This window comes from Carettochelys insculpta, chromosome 30 (assembly GCF_033958435.1).
Source record: "Carettochelys insculpta isolate YL-2023 chromosome 30, ASM3395843v1, whole genome shotgun sequence".
Lineage (NCBI taxonomy): Eukaryota > Metazoa > Chordata > Testudines > Carettochelyidae > Carettochelys > Carettochelys insculpta.
In genome coordinates, this window is record NC_134166.1 from 4,379,961 (window position 1) to 4,403,913 (window position 23,953).

At 49.6% G+C, this 23,953-nt stretch overlaps 1 protein-coding gene across 9 annotated transcripts in view; it reads right to left on the bottom strand.

Moving 5' to 3' along the window:
• Positions 1-461: 461 nt before the first annotated feature.
• The window catches only part of MEF2D (myocyte enhancer factor 2D), a 219,263-nt gene continuing 195,771 nt past the window's right edge, over positions 462-23,953 (bottom strand). For 5 of the 9 annotated variants that reach the window (XM_074980967.1, XM_074980970.1, XM_074980964.1 and 2 more), the window contains 3 exons: positions 11,412-11,541; positions 6,251-6,419; positions 462-836 (listed from right to left, as the gene is read on the bottom strand). In XM_074980967.1, coding sequence (XP_074837068.1) covers positions 509-836; positions 6,251-6,419; positions 11,412-11,541 — 627 coding nt within the window. In that variant the 3' untranslated portion in view covers positions 462-508. The remainder of the gene's footprint in view (positions 837-6,250; positions 6,420-11,411; positions 11,542-23,953) is intronic. The other 4 variants (XM_074980969.1, XM_074980972.1, XM_074980971.1 and 1 more) reach the window with 1 other exon arrangement.

Consider the following 23,953-nt stretch of genomic DNA (forward strand, 5'->3'; position numbering starts at 1 on the left):
AAAAACCCACCAAAATGTCTTGGGTATAGTCCTGTTAGAATCCTTCTCATCAAAGGCACACTTCTCTCAGAATTAGGTCTGACCTTGTCAACTGGGCACAAGTCTGACGCCCTCCCTGCCTGCCAGTGGGTGAATTTTATCAACAACGACCTAGCACGCACGCCTGACACTGCTCGCTGGGATAAGTGATCGCTTTTTTTTTTTTTTGGTGATGTGTTCCCCTGCCTCCTTGCTCTTGATTCTAAGCTGCTCTCAGCCAAGGAGCGTCTCATGTGCTGCCAACGTTGCCTGCTGCGCTAGAATGAATGCCTACAAAATCATAAAGCTATTTCTCAGGCAGTTTATAATAAGCCCCCATCCCCACCCCAAACCCGTTTAGCTCCACCCTTGCCCGCCCTTTTCTCCCTCCCAACCCAGACACTGGTAACAACCCCACCCCGCCCCCCCATATCTGCTCGCCCCCCACCCGGACGTGAGCAGAAAGCAGCTCGAGCAGAGTGGGGACTGGTTATGTTACCCAGGCGTCCAGCCGCACGCGCTTTACGGACGGGCTTTCTCCCTCGGCCTCGGTCGTGGGCCGCAGGAGGCCGAGGGACGAGCCGAAATCGGCTCGGGCAGGGTCGTCCCGCTCGCTGCCTTCATAGGAGCTGGCGTTGCTGCTGAGGCTGTCGACAGGAGATCGCCCTGTGGGCTCATGCCGGCTCTGGTGTGGAAAGGAGCTGAGCGGTGTGGCAGTGTTACGTTCCCGGTTAGGCGAGACGGGCTCCGACTTGATGCTGATGTTGGGGTTGGTGTTGACAGTCAACGTGGTGGTGTGAGATAAGTGACTCCCTTGTCTGCGACGGCAGGGGCAGGATGAGCGGAGGCAGAAGGAAAGAAGGGAACGGGGGGAGACGAGGAGCCAGAGGATTGGGGAGAAAACACAGAGGTGTATACATGTGGGTTAGTAAAGGAATAAGGGACAATTGCAGAGAAGGTAAAAAAAGAAACAGAGAAAGGGAAAGAGATAAATATTGATAATTAACATTAGTAAAGGCCTTTTGTGTTATAGAAGTTCAGATATCTTATCCACCCATCCATTTTAGTGTAGTACAATATTGTCAGGCTACACGGTAAAAAGTCCCAGAGGGGCAGCTGTGAAAAGGATGTGTGTTACCATCCCTGACACATAAACCTGGTGGGGAACATTTTAAACTCCCTGGACATTCACTAATGGATTTAAAAGTAGCCATTCTTCTGCAAACCAACTTTATCACCAGAGTACTGAGGGAGACATCAGAACTAGAATTCATTTATAAATCTAATGCCATCAACTTAGGCTTGAATAAAGATCTTAACTGGTTAACGTATTACAAGTGCAATGTCCTTGCCTTTAATATTCGTATTTCTACATCACATGCTATGAATGAGACACATCCAGCCCGACTTAATTTGTTTCTTTAATTGGTCCTACTGGTGACAGGTAACTTCTTTTGTATTTTGCTGCTATATATACCCTGGATTCTGTAATTTCCACTCCAACTCATCTGATGAAGTGGGGTTTACCCACAAAAGCTCATGACCTAATAAATGTGTTAGTCTGTAAGGTGCCACAGAACTGCCTGTAGTCTACAAAGTGAAACTGAGACAGAGAAAGGAAGTAACTTTCCCCAAAATCATCCAGACAAGAACCCAGACCTCTTAAAGCCCAGCACAACGCCTTGGCACATGACCACCCTATCTTGCACCTTCCAGCTCTCTTAAGGTACCTTAATGCTACAGGAGCAGTACAAAGGGGCCCTCCTTTATAAGAGAACCTAGTCCCTAATAGTCGCCACTGAGCCACTGGATGGTTTGATCCTTCCACAGCTAGAAAAACACTAGCACTCATTATGCAGTGTAAGCTTGCTGCTCTAGTGGTCTTGGAAAGGCGATAATAGGCATGGAGAACTCACTAGACTGGGAGCCAGGAGACATGCCTTCTTCTCTTGGCCATGTTGCCAACCTTTCCTTTCCCTCTGTGGATCTCTTCCACATCCCAGCATTTGTTTGTCTTGTCTAATTAGACTCTAAGCCGAGGACCTCAAAGCTTGTCTCCTTCACCAAGAACAGTGGATCCATATTACCCCACCCCGCTTGCCTATTTCATATCCTCAGGCCAACGTGAGGACAGTACCCCATGGAAAATTACAGTTGCAAATGACAAAATATTTATTGAAACATTTCATACGGGGGAAATAAACGATTTTCTAGCCAGATCTATTAGGCGGTCGGCTCTTTGGAACAGAAACTGATCTGTACACATCCTTGTCTACATGAGGAAACTAGGTCCCTATAAACACGCAAATCAGGGGTGCGAAAAATCTAGTTTCCTGGGAGACTCAGTTGAACTGACCTACACTAGAATTCCCCTGCTAGCCTAACCACTGCCTCCAAGGGAGGCGGGTTACCACTCCAGTGGGACAACCTGTCACAACGGCTGTAAGCAGTGTCTTCGTGGCTGCACTACCATGGCACCGCTGCAGTGGTTTTTAAGGAGGCAGGCCCCTTAAAAGTCTGTTGTAGCACTAGAAAAATGCAGGAGGACCTTGGTTAGGTTGCCTAAGCACTGTTGTGTTTGTAGTGCCAAATGGAACCCACACACCTGCTGGGTGTGGGTCACTGTCCCATGGAGTGACACCTAGACCATTAACAGAGAGAAAAAACGAGTCTCCTCTACAGCCTTAGCAGAGAGCCAGCAGGTTTCCAGCTCAAACTAGAGAGGCTCCTGCACTAAGCTCCAGAGGTCCCAGATTCGAGTCCATCTGTGGGCGGTTACACAAGCCTGCTAGACTGCGGCTGGTTCACAAAGAGGGCACCTATGTGCTGTGATAATACAAGTGACATAAATACAACCGCATTTAATGCAAATAATACAAATAATACCTGAGTAAAGGGCCTAGAAGGTTCAGTTCTGATTCCCTCCAGTAGATGGCAATGGCGTACACGCAAACAGTCGCCATCTGACTGCAACGTTTTCCTCGGGGCCTATGTCCTGAATACAGTCTGTTCCCCTTCACTGTTCCTTGCCATGCTAGAGACTTGGGCGCAGCACCCACCCGGGTAACACGATGCTTTTACAGCATCTTGGGCCAAATCTCCATCGGGTGTAAACGGGGGTGGCTCTGTCGCTGGGGATTTACAGCCAAAGGGCTGGTCTCAGGGTCGGTACAAAGGAAAAGCGATTTGAGAACAGAAAAGCAGGATCAGTCCAGACCGAGGCCTGAGGATCAGGCCTGTCTGGATTCCAAGTCCCATGGTAAAATGTCATTGGCGGTAGCAAATGCACCTTCCAGCAGACAACTCTACCCAACACTCTGGCCTGTTCATCCAAGTCCAAGGACAGAGGACGATCATGGGCCTCTGCACACACCAGGCTGCTGCCTGTCCCACTGACAGATTGCCCTGAAGGTGAAGCACTTGGTCTATGATCGGTTGATCAAACCTGGCAGCCTGCCTTTGGCTTGCCAAAATGCAGCTGGAAGGCCGCAGGCTGCGATTCCAGCAAGTGGGGTCCGATTCCTGCCTCTGCCCCCTACACCAGGGGTGAGCAACTCCGGCACAGGTGCCAAGCCTGGCATGAGAACAGATTTTCATCGGCAAGCGAGGTGGGAGCTCAGCCCGACCCCTCCTCCCCCATGCAGCTGGGAGCTTGCTCAAAGCCAGGCCACCTGGGGATTAATGAAAGACCAGCTAATGCTGCCAAACTCCTCTTGAACGGCAAAGCGCTGCATCTTCCTTCGTCTGTTAATGAAGCTGTTGTAAGTAGGACTACCAGCAACTTTAAAAAGTATCAGCGGCAACTGGACCGTTCATAGAGGTCAAAAGGTCAAACTTCGGCGCTCTGCCTCGGGAAGGCTGCTGACCCCTGCCCCATACACAGCTGCCAAGGCTCCGTCTGCACTGTGCCAGGGACAAGATATTGTTCTGAGGTTGTCACCTGGGCTCTCAAACCCATCCCTACCTTGGCCTGAGAACATGGGCCCTACCTTCAACGCAGCTTTTTCAGGGCCCCCACAGGAGGCTGCAGACCCCGGCGGAGAACCTCATTCTGAGATGCATTGTAGACATACCCATTGGTCTTGTTGGCATGGGTAAAATGACCGGTGTGGACATCTGACTGCAGAATACTTACGCTGCTTTGGAAGCTCCCTACTGAGTGCAAGATGAAAGGTTCACAAAGGAAGCTATTGCACAATAGCTGTTTGGGTCAGTGTCTCCATGGAGACAAGCCCCCCCCTTCCTTCCTTTCTTTGGGGGAGGGACAGCTCAGCAGTTCGAGCATTGCCCTGCTAAACCCAGGGTTGTGAGTTCAATCCTCGAGGAGGCCATTTAGGGATTGGGGCAAATAGACATCAGAAATGGTGCTTGGCCCAGGCAAGGGGAGTGGACTAGATGACCTCCCAAGGTCCCTTCCAGTTCTAAGAGATGTGTAGCTCAATTATATCATATTCTTTCTGGGCCTCAGTTTCCCCATTTGGGAATGAGGGCAATAATTTTCCTTTTGTCTAGTAAGACTGCAAGATATTTGGGGCAGCAACTGTCTCAAGGGTACATCTGCCCAATAAAAGACCCATGGCATGGGCAGGGTTGAGCCAGATCAGCTGATTCAGGCTTGTGAGACTCTACAATTGCAGTGTAGATGGTTGGGCTCAAGCTGGAGAGTGGGTGGGATTCTGTGAGGGGGTTTTGTTGGGTGGGGGCAGGAAGGGAGGCAACTGCCCTGCAGGCTCCCATTCCTAATGAAGCCCCTGGTTTTACTATCGGAATGCAGCCACTGAATTCCTCAAAGTGCCTGGCTGTTTTGGTTTGGTTCCTTCTACAGGCCACCCACAATGTTTCACTGCTGCTAAAACCAGGAGGCACCTCACTTAATGAGGGTGCTGTCTGTAGCCTGGAGTGGAACGTGTAACAGCACGATATGATTGCTCAACAGCGGCTTCAGACAGCAGGTCACACAGGTTCCGAACATGTCAGGAATTCCATATTTCGCAGGGAATAATTTGCTTTCCTCTAATGATGATGCTCAGAGCCAGAGCAGGTTTTCAATGGAAGATCAGGTTTTCCTTTTTTTACAAAAAGCGTTTGCTTTCTGCAGAAAACGTAAATTTAGATTAAAAAAACCTTAATTAATTATTTCAGCCAAAACACTGAAATTGTTTGATTCTGATTGCATTCGTGGTCCCTCATAGGAGCTGTGGCTCAGTAGCCTCATGCCCCTGCTCTTAACTACATCTCCCATGATGCCCCATAACCAGGGACTCCCATGAGGCAACAGCTTTCCCTCACCAGGGGGATGCCCCTGTGCATCATGCGAAATGTAGTCTGCTGAGAAAGCTCAGAACAGGAGCATGAGGCATTCAAGCTCTAACTCCCATGAGGCACCACAGTGGGATTTCAGAATAGAAATATGACTATTCATTTTTCACCAAAATGTCAGCCATCTCAAACATAAAAGAAACAACAATTTGTCTATATAGAGAACTCTTTGGACCAGAATTTCAAAACACCTTAAAGTAAGGCCTTGTAATGTAGATCAGTATCATTCTCCCCATTTTACAGCTGGGAAAACTGAGGCACAGAGCAAGGATGTCACTTGGGAATCCATGGAAGAGCCAGGCATGGAACTCAGGAGAGCTGGCACCACATCCTCCTTTGCTCCAACCACTAGGCAAAGCTGCCTCCCGAAATTACAAATAACTTCTCCCAACATACACCTGCTGCAGTTATCAGAGGGATAGCCACGTTAGTCTGTATCCACAAAAACCAAGTCCACCTTGTAGACTAACAGATTTTTTTGGAGCATAAGCTTTCGTGGGCAAAGAAACACTTAAAATCTGTTGTCTATAAAGTGCCACAGGATTTCTTGTTATTTGTACAAGCTTCAGTGTGTGTTCAAGGAAACACTCACTGAAGACGGAAATGCTTTTGTCTAAGCCATGTTAAGGGGTCAACACAGGGGTATCTGGAAAAGTAACAGGGAGAAAGCCGTGCTAGTCTACATACTAACAAAACAAAAAAGCAGTTCAGTACCACTTTAAAGACCAGAAAGTGCTACTGGACTGCTTTTTTTGTTTTTTAGGGGTATCTGGGTGACACGTAATGGCCTGTGATCAGACTGGATGGTCTAATGGTTCCTTCTGGCCTTAAGCTCTATGCAGCCATGAAACTTTGAGTCGTTGCTCAGTTAAGGCAAAATCAGTTGGGTAACAAACGCCTCCATTTCCCTTACATTAAGTTACTTAGTGATACAGGAACAAGATGCTGCTGCTGCTGCTGCTGCTGCTGCTGCTGTTGCTGCTGCTGCTGCTGCTGCCAGGCAGAGATGTTGCCGAGCGACAATCCACCAGGTGAGCTGAATGCTGGGAGTGAGGATAACTCAGCACTGGTCAGCTGGTAATCTGTAACAGAAGACATGCTTGTCAGAAGCAAAACCCTTCTCTGCTTCAGCAGCAAATCTGTCTCAACACTGAATCCTGAGCTTGGCACCCGCTACCCAAGAAAGCAGAAATCAAATGCTGTAACAGAACTGTAGGTAGCTAAGGAACCTCGCAGGTGTCACTGGGTCACACACAATGGCTGCCTGGAACCGCCCAGCAAAACTAGGGATAGGATGCAACTCCTCTTCCTCTGAAATCACAGACACCTGCCATTCAAGTTAAAGGAGAATCACCATTCGCCCTGTGCACTGTAGGGCACATGACACATAAATGGGCAGCTCTGATTCCATCCAAGAGACTGCAGAAGTTCATGCACACACAGAAGGGGATTCCATCCAGTACATGGAAGTGGCATAGAAAAAGACACACACTTATTCCATCCAATGGAAGGTAGTGATATATAGAATGCATAAATGTACTCTCTCTCTCTCTCTCTGTGTGTGTGTGTATATATATATATATATATATATATATATATATATATAGGGATGCATATTTATGTACATAGACTACTATCCAGTGCTGCACAGGATAGTAGTCTATAAACATAAATATGTATACCAATTCCACTCCACACAGGCCACCCAATAGAGGGCACTGGTGTATACCCACACCAGAAGGAGGGAACAGTGGTCTATACATACTTTGGCTTACCCAGTTTATTATGACTCTGTCCAGCACACCAAGCAGACTTCTATCCTGCAGCAGGCCACAGGAAATGGAAGTGGGACCGTTACGTTCCATTCATTTGAATTAGTTTACGTCTGAACCAAACACGCGCCTGCTTCTTAATGGAATAATCAACTTTTTGTGTTTGATCAGCGTCTTATTTGGTTATGAAAGCTCCTTGAGATGCCTGGTCTGATAAAAGCGGCTTCAGACATTGATCTTGCTGCTGTTTAATTGAGTTAGCTGACACATCAGCAAGGCCATCACTTTAACGAACTCCATGTGATCAGACTGAGTAATCGGATACAAGCTAGCTTTGCTTTCAGATCGGCTCCACTCCACCCACCAGCGCCTGGCTGTCCTCTCCTCTCCTTTCTTCTCCCTCCAGACTCAGTCTTTCTGAGATCTTGTCATTGACTTCTTTACATAGTGGTAGCAAGCAGAGGCCTCAGGGTGCTAGGTGCAGCATGAGCCAAAGGCAAAAGGAGGAGGAGCACAGAGGGAGCTGCCTCATGGTTATAAGCTGGAGCTAAGGTTCAGGGAAGGCCGAAGGCAGGGGATTACCAGAGGTACTAACCTGGCTCCCAGCAGAGAGACTGGGGGGATGGGTACCTACAGGGAAACGTGGGTGGCACTTCAAAGGTGCACAGTGGGAGATGCCAGGGCTATATTTAATACTCTTTCTAAACCATAGCATTGAGTCCTGTTATAGATGCAGGGGCTTTCTTTTGTCAGAAATTAGCCCCATACTGATTACTGGGCAATAAGAAAGACTAGACTCCTTCAGGGGAACTCTCAAAAGGGAAGCTGAGGTAGGTGGATCTGTCTTGCTGTGGCCTTTGATTCCCGTCACTGAGAGAGGAATCAGAACCCCCATCAGTTGCTCCCATTCTAGAGGCGTGCATGCTCTTACTTCAGCTTTATTGCAACTTCCCTTCAATGGATTACGGACCGGTTCAGCTGCATAAAGCTTTCTTGCACTGACACAAGAGTATCTGCACTGGTTTAGAAACCTGCTTTCGTTAGTTTGGCACAACTCTCTCATGTACACAAGGCCTTGGACTGTAAGTACTTTGTCTTAATATTTGCTCAACAAGGAAACAATCTTGCAATTGCAGCCACAATTTTATCAAACTTACACCTTTATGAGCAATATTACACACTTGATTCTCATGTGCCAATAGACGGCATTCAGAGAGAATAACTACAGGTTGAACCTCTTCAAACTGGCACTCTGGTCTGGCAACATCCCTCGTCTGGCAGGACCAGGGATGTTCCTGGACCAGACAGCTGGGGCAGGAGGGCAACCAGCTGGCAGTCCCACAGTGGGGCAGTGAGGCTGGGCTGGAGGTGGCATCCCCTGACATCTCCCCTCACCCAGAGGGCCTGGCCAGAGTGCAGGGCACCGGGGTCAGAGTGCTGGCTTTTCCCAGTAGCCCCCATGGGGAACTGCGGCCAAAGCACCAGTGTCTCCTGGCAGCCCCACACAGGGCCGGAGTTCTGGGTCCACGTCCGGGGAGCCAGCTGCAGTGGCAAGTCACAACTGGACAGCCAAGAAGCCATGGTTGGAGGACCAGTGGTGGGTAGTCATGGCATTAACCCTCCCCTCTCCCCCCGTTACAGCAAAATCCCTCATTCGGGGCCACTGAGGTCCGAAGGTGCTGGACCAGGGAGGTACACCCTGTCTTAGAGCCAGGTCTGCCGATGGTGGATGCGGAGGAGGAGGCAGACGGGGCAATTTTTTATACATACAATTCTTTAACCTCACAGTGGCTGGAGAGAAGATCTGTTAGGCACATTGACCCCAAAGAGACAAACACAGTTCTGCCCATCCCAGGGGCTTAAACATCGTGAATCATATGCCTGAAAAAACACAAGACTGACTTAAAAATAGTTTTTGGAGCATTTAGGAGTCATGGTTTCCAGCTCTTCTCTGCAATCATGAGGACCAGAAATGTACTTTTCTTTAACAAAAAAGACCCAAACAAACATCAGGACACTTGCTGTCACATCAGAACTGGCCAGGCTGTGAGGAACTGTTTGGTGCCAGAGAATTGTTTTCGGAGACAAGAAACGACCTTTGATCTAAGGCAGTTTTGCTGTCTTGTTTCAGCCAGATTTCCTACGCGCCACTCATCACCCGCAGCACCCCACCCTTCATGTTGGGCATCTGTGGTTGCAGTCCTCCCCACCCTGTGGGGACAAACTGGCCTGCAGCAGATTGTCACAAAGAGATGGTTGAAGGGGAGTTGAAAGGCTGCCAAAGATACTATGCCAGTTTGAGGCACACCCACCACAAAGTCCCAGCGTCTGAGTTCTCTGTGCCTGGCTCGGTCATTTACACCAGTTATGAACCATTCGGGCTTGGTAGCACAGTAGAGATGCTAGTTGTGACAGTCACCAGCTTTAGCCAACACTTGGGGATTGAACCCATCTGAAGCCCAGAGCAGTTCAAATTCCAGCTAACCCCTAGCTGGGGATAGTCTGCAAGGGGACACTTGGGAAAATTAATCTCAATTATCTAACAGTGTGAACCGAAAGTGGATTAGTTAAACCGGATTAAAGCCCTGTGTTGACGCTCTCATTCAGAATTCAAGTGGTCTTAACTGGACTTAGTTCAATTCACTTTGGAGATGATTATCATCTAGTAACAGCAGATTGGCTCATGGCACAGCAGAGAAATAATTCGGCATTGTCAAAGACAGGAGGAAAGATGAGTCTTTGGGGAAGCGACTGTCCATCATGGTGTCTGTCAGCGCAGCATCTAGCACAGTGGGGGGCCCTGATCTCATCTGAGACACCAGGGCCTCACAATAACATAAGCCAGGATCATCACAATGGCATCTCTGACACCTGCTAATAATTTCCATTCATGGGCAGAATAAATTTGGTTCTGTGCACTGAGGTATATGGTGATATGCACCTCCAGTAGAAACACAGGCTGCCGGCTGTGCATGCTCTGCTAATCAGCTGGACAGTACCTGAAGCTCTCCTGGGCAGCCACCCAAGCGCTCAGCTTACAAGGAATGGTGATACTTGGCCTTTTAGCCAAACATTCAGGCAAAATTTGACCATTTTCCCCACTTTGGTTTCTTCGTAAGATAAGGACAGGGACAGAGGCTGAAATTCACGCCTGTGCAGAGGGAGAGAGCACAAGCCTTTGTACTGGGCGCTTGGGGCAAGTTGAAATCCACACACGGAGCAGAGACTTCTCCTTGCCTTTGAGAGACATTTGCTGGGCTACACCTATTAATTACAGGAGGGTGTTCCCCACATGCCTGCTCTGGGCTCTTCCAGACAAACGGCTTCATACAGACGTTTTACAAGATATTCTCTGAGCAGGTGCCAAACCGAGTTATACCTGAAACCAACCAGCCTTCCACCCTGCCTAGGTGTGAGACAGGTTCCAGAGGCATTATGATTTTTCTGGGGACAGGTATTTTATTACTTTCATCTCTCTTTCTCCCTAACCTCCATCAGTTAGCAAATGGCTAATGCCCAGAAGCAATGCTGGATTTTGGGCCAAGTGCTCATTTGCATTAAAATTTCTTTACACCTCACTGCAAGCATAAAAGGGCCATGAAGTAGATGTAACCGTAACTAGCACCAGGGTTCCCTATAAGCTGAGTGCTTGGGCAGCTGCTCAGGAGACATTCAGGTGCCACCCAGCTGATTAGCAGAGCACCCACAGTTACACACAGTGGGCAGCGTGTGTTTCTATTGGTGGTGCACATCTCCATATGTCTTGGTGCACATAAAATTTATTCTGCCTATGGATGGAAAAAAATAGAGGGAACACTAATTATCACCCCACTTCTTGGCACTTTTACATGAAGTAATGAAGGCTTAATGTAAATGAGACTCACAACCTTAAATTCCTTACTGATATAACAACAGATGTTTTCATTAGCCACATAAATTACCACACTTTAGAAATACAACATACTGCTAAGTTCTTGTCTTCAGCAATATCTTGGGGCAATGAGTTCCAGAGGATTTTTCTGCATCATGTGGGAAAAGCTGGCAACACCACAGCAACAGGACACTTATCACTTCCAGCCAGTGTTCCCTGTAAGCTGAGCACTTGAGCAGTCGCCCAAGAGAGATTCAGGGGATGCCCAGCTGATAAGCAGAGCGCTCACAGCCAGCATGTTTTTCTGCTGGTGGCGCACATCCTCACATGCGTTGGTGCCCATAACAAAATTTATTCTGCACAGAGATGGAAAACATTAGTGGGAACTTTGGTTCCAACCAATACCACAATTTCACAGCCAATAAACTTACCTGTGTTGTATGCTGTGGGCATGGCAGAAAAAGGCAGGCCCTGGGTCAACAAACTTGGAGTGGCCACTGAAACAACGGGCGTGGTTAAAGAATGAGTTGCTTGTGAGACTCCTAACCTCTGTGCATTCTGCTGGGGAAGCAAAAGGAGAAGGAATTATAAGCTGGGGGCATGTAAACCATCAGTGGGTTAGGTTTCCAAATCTTGTCTGTAACTGCCGACTGCAGGGCTCCTGGCACCTGCCGCTTTTGGAGACGGAACAGTCAGCTAGATGGACTACTGGGCTGAGCTGCTGGAGAAATTCCCATACACAGCAGACTAAAACCCCAGACCACTTTCGAATTCATCTGTTACTGGCTCTCAGGACCCGTATGCCCTCCATTTGCTGGATCACTTGAGCTGAGGTGATCTTATATTTTAGTTTCTGATGTTTAAAATACCCTGGCCCTGACTCTCCATGGCACTAAAGCATCATTTCCCTGGCAGAGCCGGGAAAAGAGGCCTTCACTTACAGAAGTGTACTACTCAGTGTAACTTCTCATAAGCAAACCAGCCAATGTGAACTGGTTCAAAGAGATGCTTCTTTTTCAAACCAAACAGCCATGGAGGTAGTAGCAATGCTTTAAGGGGCACTCACTTGGCACAGAGAACCTACATGCCACGTATGTCTCATTTAAATCCTATTTTGCTGGCTTGCACAGGTCTTGTGCTGGCCCCCTGCAGAGTGGCAAATTCTACGCTTACGGATGAATGCTGTGAGGTTGTTCTAATTTACACACAGGAACTGGAAAGACTATTTTGGTAATTATCTGCATCCTGACACCAAAGCACACAAGTACGCTACAGTCTTTAATGCATGTGTCCTCTTGAACTCCCTATGTGAGGCAGGCCAGTGCTATCACTGTACAAACAGGGAACCTGAGACATGGAGCCACTTTGACTTGTTTGAGGTATTCTACAGCCACTTGAAAGCCCCTTTGTGCTACCAGACCAGAATGAAGGGGCCTTAGTGTCAATGAGGGTCAGGCCGGAGAAGGGCAAAGGTGACCTAAAGCTAGCTGACCCTCCTCCATCTCTGTAGGGAATGCGCCCGAGACTTCCACGGGAATCCAAGGTACTCAGTCACTCCTGGCAGTGCTCAATGCCTCAGAATATTGGGCCCCAAGTGAGAGTTGTGGACCTCAGTCATTAAGAAGGGTGGGCCCATTTTAAGAATAGGCCCTGAAGTCCATCAACACACCTGCAAAACTTCTGCCCTGGGATATCAGTATCTAATCCTGTCCCCATCCCACGGGTTTTCCTGAGGCACATTTGGGAGTATCTGAGGGCACGATTCAGCCCTGTATGAAAACCAGGTCAGCCGGGCTGTCTGTGCTAATCTGATTTAAACTGGACTCCAAAGTGGTTTGACTCTAATCTGAAGCACCCGGGCACATGTCAGCCAATGAAGCCTGAAAGAGAATCCAGCTTAGACCATGCTCGGCCTGGCAGGATGCCATGGGGGGTCTCTTAGGGCTCGGGTCGAGACAGCATGTTTCTCTCCAGGCCTGGTCAGTGGGAGCTGAGGGTGACCGATGCCTCACAGCAGCCTGATATGTCAGTTTCGGACGCCCGCTCTTTGCAAAGGGGCATCTCACGCTGCTCAGTTGGTGTGCATATGAAGCTGATTATATAGGCTATAATCAACAAATCCTCGAAGCTGGACAAAAAGGTTTTCCAGGTGTGCATCCTGCAGCCAGCAGTAGCCCAAGCTGTGACCACTGCCCGACAGGGTTAAGAGTATTTAAGACAAATGCCTTAGTGGTGGCGAGGATTTCACCTTTGTCTCTTGGAAGGTCACATCAAGTCCAAGAGGCATTTGGTTCGGGAGCACAGCCAGCCCGCGGGAGCAAGCCAATCAGACGACTGCCTTCAGGGGTTGGATTTCCAGGGTGCAATATGCTGCTTTGACCCTGACCTTCCAAAAGGCATTTTGATGTCCCCTCTGCTTCTCGGGAAGCCAACAAATAGACCTTACCTGATCTTCTAGGCCAGAGGAAGGGAAATCAGAGCTAAAAAACAGCTGGTGCAAAGGCCATGCACCGCTTCAGTCTCATGTCAAGGGCCCAGATCCCCAATGATGTGCACACCGAGCCTGATTCACATTTACACTAAGATCTTGTTTACACCAGAAAGGGTTTGCTGGGATAGCTGTACCAGCAGATCTTCATAGAATCATAGGGTTGCAAGAGACCTCAGGAGACGCAGCTCATACTGGCAACCCAGTTCTTTTGCTGGTATAGCTTATACCAGTGATTCCCAACCTGGGGTCCGCAAGGATATTGCAAGGGGTCCATGAAAAAAATTAAAGATAAATAAAATGATTATTGAAAATCAGTTTTAAATAAATTGCAAAATTACAATCAGTTATTAATTTTTAAATTAAATCGCTTCCAATGCTAATTGCTGTCTGAAAATGCATGTTGCGGTTTCCTTTTTCTTTTAATGATGTGTATGTAGTGGCTAGAATTGGCTTTGACTGGGGTCTGTGACCACTCTGGGGAGTGACTGAGGGTGCACACAAGTGACAAGGTGGGGAACCACAGGCTTATACAGACCCCTGTACAAAATAATTGCTACTTTAAGCTTCTTTTGGCCTGGCTACATCAGTAAATAGGGTAAAAAAGACCACACATTTTAGCTTATACAGCTGTGCTGATGGAAAAGTGCTCAGCAAGTGTTTTGGGAAGTGGTGTTATTTCTCCATCTCTTCTTGCTCTAAGCTCCCTTTACACCACCCCAGTAGTTTAACGGGGCCTTTCGTTAAATGGGAATCAAGCCCCCTGTGATTCACACCAGTGCAAAATAAGCGCAAAGCACTACCAGATGAGCTCAGAAGCATTTTGCATACACCTTGCGCACAGTAAAGAGCAATGGTGACTCAGGCCCTGAGTTTTCAAACTAGGATTTAAGTGGGATTTGCAAGGGTGTGTCTACAAGGAGAAGTTAAGGTAGGGTGGAAATTTAAAGGTTTGCTTACTCCTGGAGTTATTCTGGAACAGCTGTTCAGGAATAACTATTCTGGAATCACTCCATGTATAAATGCTCTTATTCTAGAGTCAGAGTGTCGTATTCTGAACTAGCTTAATCCACTTTGGAAGTGGATTAAGATAAACCAGAAAAAAACACTCTCGCTATGGAATTACAGGGCCCACACGCGGAGTTCTTCAAGAATAGTTGTTCTACTTGAAAGTAACACCTCACCTTAAACTGCAATAAGTTTAAGGTTCATGTGTACACAAACCTTAAAGCACTACAGCTATTCTAGAATAGGTGTGTCCACACAGGAGTTCTTCTGGAATAGTTTTTGTGGACCAGTTTCTTCCACAATATCTCTTCCAGTTGATTCCTCCACTGGAGACATCTGCAAACCCTCTAGACAATAGGAGTCTGTACGGACTTTGCAACACTCTTGTTCTTTGACTCTGGGCAGGTCTATACTAGATCTTAAAGTCGACAGTAAGTACGCAATTCCAGCTACAGCAACTGACTTATCTGCTGTCCTCATCGAGGGAGGTCAATGGAAGACACTCTCCAGCTGACCTGCATTACTCCTCATGAGAATGGCATCAACTCTCTGATAATTTGATTTCACTTATCTCCAGTAGGTGCGCAAAATCGAACACTGGAAGATCAAACCTGACCAGGTCGATCTCCCAGGTAGTGCATATGTACCCTCAGTGACAGTCACAGGGAGGAAGCCGAACACACAGCTTTCCCCACAAGCAATCTGAAAAACATCTCCCTTAAAGAACAAATGAAAAGAGCTGGCCTTTCCATTCTGCAGGGCTCATGGTAATGCTATCCAACATCAAGATGACAAAACTTTAAAGCACACGGGACCCTAGGCCCTTTCCCACCATGCTGGAAAGTTAAAAGGTCCCTTAGAGTAGGTGTAAGTGCAATTTACACTTATCCCGTAAGTGGTACAAAGGGGCCTTAGTGTAAATGAGAATCAGGCCCCCATACTGCAATCAAGTCAGCAACTTGGACTCGCTGTTAGTTCACACCACACCAGGGTGTTATAATTAACCACGTTTTAGTGCCTCTCCATGCAGGCAAATTTTGTTGGCATTTTAATGCTCACCCACTCTCTCTGGTTATTTTGACAGCCAGGCAAGATTGTTAACTGTTCTGAGCACCAGCTTCCATTCAAGATCATTACAACACCATGCACACATGCCCCCAGGTGAAATCTCTTGACACTGAAGGCTGGGTGGATGGGAACTGTGATACACTTTCAAAGTAAGAATCTAAATCTAGTCCTTAGGAATAGGGTAGTATCCCTTTAAATCATCCGTGAAACCTCTAGTGGTGCTCTTCCAGATCTGCCAGAAACACGCCCATTATGTTAGCAGGGGTTGATCCTGTTGGCAAAGGGTTAATAGAGTTTTGTGGACTCATTGAGACACAAGTGACGCATATCTCAGCCTGTGTGTAAAGGAGGCAGGAGAGACTGCTTATAGAAAGAGGATCTGGGGTGTGGGCTGGGAGATATGGAAGACGCCAAGTTTGGGGAAAAGGTCTGAGCTGATCTTTGTATTAACAGAGCTAGGGACGTGTTTGCACTACATGGGATGGGCTTGTATAGCAATAATACTTTTAGAGCACCTATCATCAGTAGATCTCAAAGTGGTTTTCCAGGGGTGGGGGGTTACCATTATCCCCATTTTACGGAAGGGGAAACTGAGGCACAGCACAAGGCAATGTCTTGCCTTAGCTCTCCCAGCAGCAGAGCCAGGAATAGAACCCACGTCTGCCGAGTCGCCATCCGGTGCTTTACTTACTAGGCTACACTGCCAGCTTGCTGAGTGGAAAAGGCAGCTGCCCATGTCTATATGCAACTTGCCTCCAGAGCTCCATTGGCGCGCCGCAATCCATCAGCGTTCTGCAATCCATCGCTTTCTAACACCATAAATTACAGCTATTACAACCTTCCCCTGACTGCCGTGACCCTGTTACCCATCTGTGCTGCTCCAGAATAGCATCGGGACAAAATAGTATTATTGCCACCAACAAGGTGACACCTCTCCCTTTGCTAGCAGGAAAAGCTATAAAAATAATGAGAAGCCAGGCTTCTCTGCAGAGATTCGTTCTTGTGAATGAACTTGTGGGATGATGAGCTGAGATTTCCCTTTGGTTTTTTTTTTTTGGTTTTTTAAAGAGTTCTCCTCAAGACTTGAAGAACTTGTCTTATTTCCTGCTTCCCACATAATAGCTTTAGGTAAGAGGCCCAAGTGGGGTAAGTAACTTCTGAACTTATCAAGCTATGCCCATTTACACCTACCGGGGATATGGCTGACTGACTCCAGTGGAGTACCACCAATCTGTGCCAATTAGGGATCTGGGCACTATGGCCAATGGAGTGACACCAGTGTACACCAGCTAGAGCAGTGGTGTGCAAAGTAGGTTCCCTCTAGGGGGTGTGAAATTTCTTAAAGGGGGCACAGCATGACTGACTGCTCGGTTTCAGGCTCATCCATCTCACTAAAAATACTGACATACGTTCCTGGTTTTAAGTCTGTGTATTCACATACATATACACCAATTAATAAAGTTTTTACATTCTACTGACTTACCTTTTTAGATGTGCTGAACGTTTTGTTTTGTTTTCTTTTTTTCATATGAACATAAAGACAGGTTACTCACCGTAGTAACGGTGGTTCTTCGAGATGTGTCCCCGTGGGTGCTCCACAATAGGTGTCGGGCTCGCCCGGTGCCGCAGATTGGATCTTCCAAGCAGTTTCTGCCGGACCGCGCATGCGCCGGCGCGCGCCGCTCCCTTGCGCGCTCCTGGCCATGTGCGCGATCCGGTCCCCGCCAGTTCCTTGACCAACCGCCTTGGATGCTCCTGCAAAACACTAACAGAGATCCGAAGCGGGGAGGATGGGCGGGTAGTGGAGCACCCACGGGGACACATCTCGAAGAACCACCGTTACTACGGTGAGTAACTTGTCTTTCTTCCTCGAGTGTCCCTGTGGGTGCTCCACAATAGGTGACTACCCAGCAGTAACCCAAGATAGGAGGTGGGTAATCGGATTATGTGCAGCTTGTCCTCGAGAGGACCGCTGCAGAGAGACGGGTATCCTCTTGGAATACCCTGTGAAGGGCGTAATGTTTGGCGAAGGTGTCATAGGATGACCAGGTCGCCGCTCTGCAAATGTCTTTTAGCGCAACGCCCTGGAAAAAGGCTGTTGATGCCGCCACCGCCCTAGTGGAATGAGCCCTGGGAGTGGCCAATAAAGGAGTCTTTTTGAGTTCGTAGCACATTTTTATGCAGGATACGATGTGCTTCGAGATTCTCTGCGAAGAGAGACCTTCTCCTTTCGATTTGGGAGCGAGAGAGACTAGGAGTCTATCCGTTTTCCGGAAGGACTTGGTCCTGTCTACATAGAAGGCTAGCGCCTCCTCACGTCCAGGAGGTATAGGCGCGCCTCTTTGTTAGAGTTATGAGGCTTTGGATAAAACGAGGGTAAAACAACAGGTTCGTTAATGTGAAACTCAGAAGAAACCTTGGGAACAAAGGCTGGATGCAGCCGTATGGTTACCGCCTCCTTGGAAAAAACAGTGCAGGGTGGCGTTGCCATAACTGCCGCAAGCTCGCTCACCCTGCGAGCTGACGTAATTGCGAGAAGAAAGGTCGTCTTTATCGTAAGGAGGCGGAGGGAAACCGTGGCCAAGGGCTCGAACAGTGGTCCCGTTAGCGCGTTAAGCACCAGGTCCAAGTTCCACGAAGGTGGAAGCGGTTTCCGAGGGGGGTATAGGTTTACCAACCCTTTGAGGAACCTGGTAACCATGGGATGGGCAAACACCATGTGCCTTTCCTCCTCGTGTCTGAACGCCGAAATGGCGGCAAGGTGGACCTTTAACGAGGATAGTGAGAGTCCTCCTCTCTTGAGGTCCAGTAAATACTCTAATATTACAGGTATAGGCACCAAAAGGGGGGCCAGCTGTTTGGTAGCACACCAAGCCGTGAAGCGAGTCCATTTCTGCTTGTAGGTCTTCCTGGTGGAAGTCCTCCTGCTACTTTCTAGGACTTGCTGCACTTCCTCTGTGCATGCGCTCTCTAGGGAGCTGAGCCATGGATTAACCATGCTTGTAGTCGCAGGCCTTGGGGGTGCGGATGCACTATGGACCCCTGGGCTTGCGTGAGCAGATCCGGCGCCACCGGAAGAGGCATCGGTGGACGGTCCGACATGCGCAGGAGTAGGGGGAACCATTGCTGTCGATCCCACGTTGGGACTATCAGGATCATTCGGGCTCCTTCCCTCCTGGCTTTCTGCAAGACTTTGTGGATCAGCACTGTGGGAGGAAAAGCGTAAAGCAGGGGGCCCCTCCACGAGATCGTGAACGCGTCCCCCAGGGACCCCCATCCCAGTCCTGCCCTGGAGCAGAATCGTGGGCACTTCTTGTTGTGTTGAGTGGCAAATAGGTCTATCTGGGGAAAACCTCATGCGTGGAAAATCGGTCGTAGCAGATCGGGATGGATCTGCCACTCGTGCGTGAGTGCAAAATGCCTGCTCAGCTGGTCTGCCTTCACATTGTGAGCACCTGGTAAGTACGAGGCTTTCAAGGTTATATTGTTGGCGATGCACCAGTTCCATAACCGGACTGCTTCCGCACATAAGGCACGGGACCGAGCTCCTCCTTGCCGGTTTATATAAAACATGGTGGAGGTATTGTTTGTACTGATCCCGACGACTTTGCCTTGTATATGGTCTCGAAAGTGTCTGCAGGCATTGAACACTGCTCTGAGCTCCAGTACATTTATGTGCAGTGACTGCTCCGTGGAGGACCACAGCCCTTGAGTCACCTCTTCGCCCATGTGTGCTCCCCACCCTATGAGGGAGGCATCTGTAGTAAGAAAAACCGGTATTTGTGGTTGGTGGAAGGGTACCCCTGTTAGCAAGTTCGTGGGGTTTACCCACCATTGCAGGGATTTGCGCACCTCTGCTGTGGGCGACACCACCCTGTGAACGGTGTGTGCTGCCGGTTTGTATACGCTCGCCAGCCAGTGCTGCATGCTGCGCATGTGTAACCTGGCGTTCTGTACTACCAACGTCGCCGCTGCCATGTGGCCCAGCAGCTGTAAGCACGTCAGGACCGGCACCGTAGGGCTGAAGGTGATGACCTGCACGAGGGAGCCGATGGCCCGCAAGCGAGCCTCTGGTAGATATACTCTCACTGTAATAGAGTTTATACGAGCCCCTATGAACTCTATGTCCTGTGTGGGGTCTATCTTTGATTTTGCCAGATTGATAACCAGGCCGAGCGAAGAGAACGTGCCTGCTGTGACGCGTATCATGCGTAGTACCTCCTCCTTCGAGGCCCCTTTGAGTAGGCAGTCGTCCAGATACGGGAATATAAATACCCCCTGTCTGTGCAGGTAGGCTGACACCACTGCCAAGGTCTTGGTGAAGACTCTGGGGGCCGAGGAGAAGCCAAACGGTAGGACCTTGTATTGAAAATGTTCTTTGCCTACCATGAACCGGAGGAATCGCCGGTGAGCCGGATGGATAGTTATGTGAAAATATGCGTCTTGTAAATCGAGGGCTGCGAACCAGTCTCCATCGTCCAGTGCCGTAAGGATGGAGGCGACTGTGATCATCCGAAAGCGTTGCTTGCGCAAGTACCGGTTGAGGCCTCGAAGATCTAAGATGGGCCTCCAGCCTCCTGTCTTTTTCTCCGTGAGGAAGTACCTCGAGTAGAACCCTTTTCCTTGCAGTTGCTCCGGCACTCTTTCCACTGCCCCTATGAGCATGAGATGGTCTACCTCCTGCTTGAGCCTCGCTACATGGGAGGCCTCCTGGAGGTGGGGCCTGGGTGGAGGTCGTGGCGGTGGGAGCGACTGGAAGGGGATGGCGTACCCCGTGGCTATGATCTCCAGCACCCATTTGTCTGTGGTGATCCTTTGCCACTGGTCGTAGAATGGTCAGAGGCGATGGTGGAATAGCCGCTTCGGATGACCTTGTGCGATGGTAGTGATGGCGCAGCCCTGGATCTGTGTGTCAAACTTGTGGCCTTTGGCCCTGCCCCGAGGACGCACGGCTCTGTTGTGAACGTCGCCTGGGAGTTCTGTACTGCTGGTGCTGTTGATGTCGCCCTTGCTCATAACCCCTGTGGTACTGGGGACGCTGTTGCTGGTACTGGTACCATCTTTGTTGAGGGTAGTACTTTTTCTTTCTGTATGGAGGGGTGTAAATCCCCAGGGTCCTAAGTGTGGCTCTTGAATCTTTACTGGAATGAAGGACCGAGTCAGTTGATTCAGCAAACAGCTTCTGCGAGTCGAAGGGAAGATCGACTATCTTTGCCTGCAGATCCCTCGGTATACCCGAAGTCTGGAGCCAGGACTCCCTTCGCATCACCACTGCTGTAGCTGTGGAACGTGCTGCTGTGTCCGCAACATCCAGGGCGATCTGAACTCCCGTCCTCGAGGCCGCGTAGCCTTCTTGCACGATGGCCTTGAGCACCGGTTTCTTGTCCTCTGGAAGCAAGTCCATGAGGGAGGTTAACCTAGTGTAGTTGTCGAAATTATGGTTCGCTAAATGCGCTGCGTAATTTGCCATTCGCAACAGCAGAGTGGAGGAGGAGTAGACCTTTCTGCCGAACAGCTCTAGCTTCTTGGCATCTTTGTCTGTTCCCCCTGTCCTGAATTGAGATGTCTTTGATCTTTGTTGCGTCGACTCCACCACCAAGGAATTTGGTTGTGGGTGGCTGAACAGGAACTTCATGCCCTTCGCCAGCACGAAGTATTTCTTATCCGCTCTCTTGTGGACAGGCAGGATAGTCGCAGGGGTCTGCCATATCATAGTGGCGGACTCCAAGATTGCTTCATCAAGCGGTATTGCTATTTTGGAGGAGGCCAGAGGTCTCAGATTTTTGAGGAGCTTATGGTGTTTCTCTTGCACCTCTGCTGTCTGGATGCCTTGCTTGAAGGCCACCCTCTTAAACAGCTCTTGAAACTGTCTGAGATCGTCCGGAGGATGGACGTCCCCCGGGGCCATAGCCTCGTCCGGGGAGGAGCGCGAGGAACCACTGGGGTACGCCTCTCTGGACCCTTCCGGTTCCTGTTGGTGATGGTACACCCTCTCGCTAGAGGCTTGCGAGGGAAAATCTCGGGGTTCCATAACCAGTCCCCCCGAGATACTTGAGTCTCTGTCCCAGTTCGCGATTGCCCTCGGGGATACAAGATCGTCTGTGGGGATCTTTCCCTGGTAGATTGCCGGTGGTGTCTATGCCCCGCGTGATAGGGGCGACCACGGAAGTATAGGCACTGTTCTTGGGAAGGTGACCTAGACCACTCCCTTGGTGCATACCCTCTGCGTCTGGGGGAGCGAGATCGTCGAGAGATCTGGGACGCTGGAGAGAGCGATTTTGGATAGTACTCCAGCGGCTCAAACCCCAGGAAGGGTGAAGGTGGTCCCAGCCAGGGCGAGGCTGGTTGTAAAAATGGAGACGGGGGCTCCGGGTAGGCTAGGGGGGACCCCTGCCTTCCGGTTGGAGTCTGCAGCATAAGCGGAGGGCTGAAAGAAAGCAACTCCGCAGCTCTGTCTGGAGAGGGGCTGCGGTGCCTCGTTTTGTGTGCAGCCTTCCCCCTCCCTTGAGGAGGTAACTCCGCCCCCTGGCGTGTAGGGGATCTCGGCCCCGTCCGCGCCGTGCTCGGCATGCTCATGGGCGGTGCCGCACAGGCGGTGTCCTCCGGTGCCTGCAGGCTGCGTGCCTGCGCGCTCTGCACCGCCGGTTCCCCAGGGGTCGGTGCCGCTGCTTGTGGTGCCGCCGGTACCGGCGCTTGTTTAGCCGTTGCCCTGCCTGCGGTGCGGGGCGGCTGTTTGATTATCGGAGGCTGAGCCACTTCCACGTGGCTCTCCGTGCCGCCGCCGATCAGCTGTTGCTGCGGCTGGGGGCTGCGCGCTCCTCCCGTCCCGCTCGCTGTTGCTGCCGGCAGGGATCGGGCTGGGGAGGCTTTCCTCCGTTTTTGCGCTGATGGGGTGAGGGAGGCGGCTTTCCTTTTATGGGCCCTGGAGGGTCCCTCCTGCTGCGGCCGCTCCGGCACGTCTGGCTGGAGGGCCTTGTCAAAGAGCAGCATTTTAAGCCGCATCTCCCTGTCCTTCCTTGCTCTGGCTGTTAGTTTTGCACAGAAGGAGCATTTCTGCGTGACATGGGACTCCCCCAGGCACCTTATGCATAGACTGTGCCCATCAGACGCTGGCATTGCCTCTCGGCAGGACTCACATTTCTTAAATCCTGAAGAGGACATTGTTGGTGAGTCTTTCAGTTGTTAACGGGTACTTAGCACCTTCTCTGTGCTGTTTTTCCCCTTCTCCCATGGCCTGCCACGGCAGGAGGGCTGATGGCCTTAGGCTCCTGGCCTCCGGTGTTCCGCTTGTTACTGGGACTGGACTGAATGCCGTCCCGCTTGTTGTTTTTTTTTTTGTTTTTTTTTTGAAAAATAACAACTGGCTAACTTGCAGTAGCCTAAGAACTTGAAAACTTTAAAGAAAACACAGTTAAAACCATTGAATACGCTAACTTGGCCTTAGCCTAGTTCGGATTCCGTCTGCAGCCGACGGCGGTTAAGAGGAACTGGCGGGGACCGGATCGCGCACGTGGCCAGGAGCGCGCAAGGGAGCGGCGCACTCCGGCGCATGCGCGGTCCGGCAGAAACTGCTTGGAAGATCCCATCTGCGGCGCCGGGCGAGCCCGACACCTATTGTGGAGCACCCACGGGGACACTCGAAGAAGAACCAAAAGTTCCATCAGTTTGGATGACTTTGGACAGGTTGCAGGGGGAAGGGGATGTCCCTGTTAATTGCAGGGATGAAGAGTGGCATCCGATGTAAAAAATTTGCTCACCCCCGAGCTAATTTGGCTGTCTGACTTCACTAGAACTGTGCTAATTTAAAACTGCCAGGGACCTGGGCCTATAGCTTTTGTTTGCCACTTGGAATATGGTTTCCCCTAACATATAGATTTCTAGACTTGATTCTCTCTTGCTCTATAGAACAAGAGACCTGGAAATTATAGGTACACTAAGTTTATGTCTACACTTAGTGGGATATTAACCCAGTCAGGGTTGATCTTCCGGGATTCAATTTAACATGCCTAGTAGCAACGTGCAAAATCAAATGATCAGGGCTCAAGAGTTGACCGTGGTACTCCTCATTATCCCGAGGAGTAAGGGAGGTCAATGGGAGAGTGTCTCCCTCTGTGAGGATGGCCAGAATAGTCGATCCTAGATACATCGATTCCAGCTATGCAATTGTCCTAACTGGAATGGCATATCTAGGATCGACTTTCAGGTGTCGCGTAGATCTGGCTTAAGTTTATGGGTTCCTTTGTCCTATCAAGTATCGGAGGGGTAGCCGTGTTAGTCTGGATCTGTAACAGCAACGAAGGGTCCTGTGGCACCTTATAGACTAACAGAAAAGTTTTGAGCATGAGCTGCAGATTTCCAAGACCAGCATCTGATGAAGTGAGTCTGTGCTCACGAAAGCTCATGCTCAAA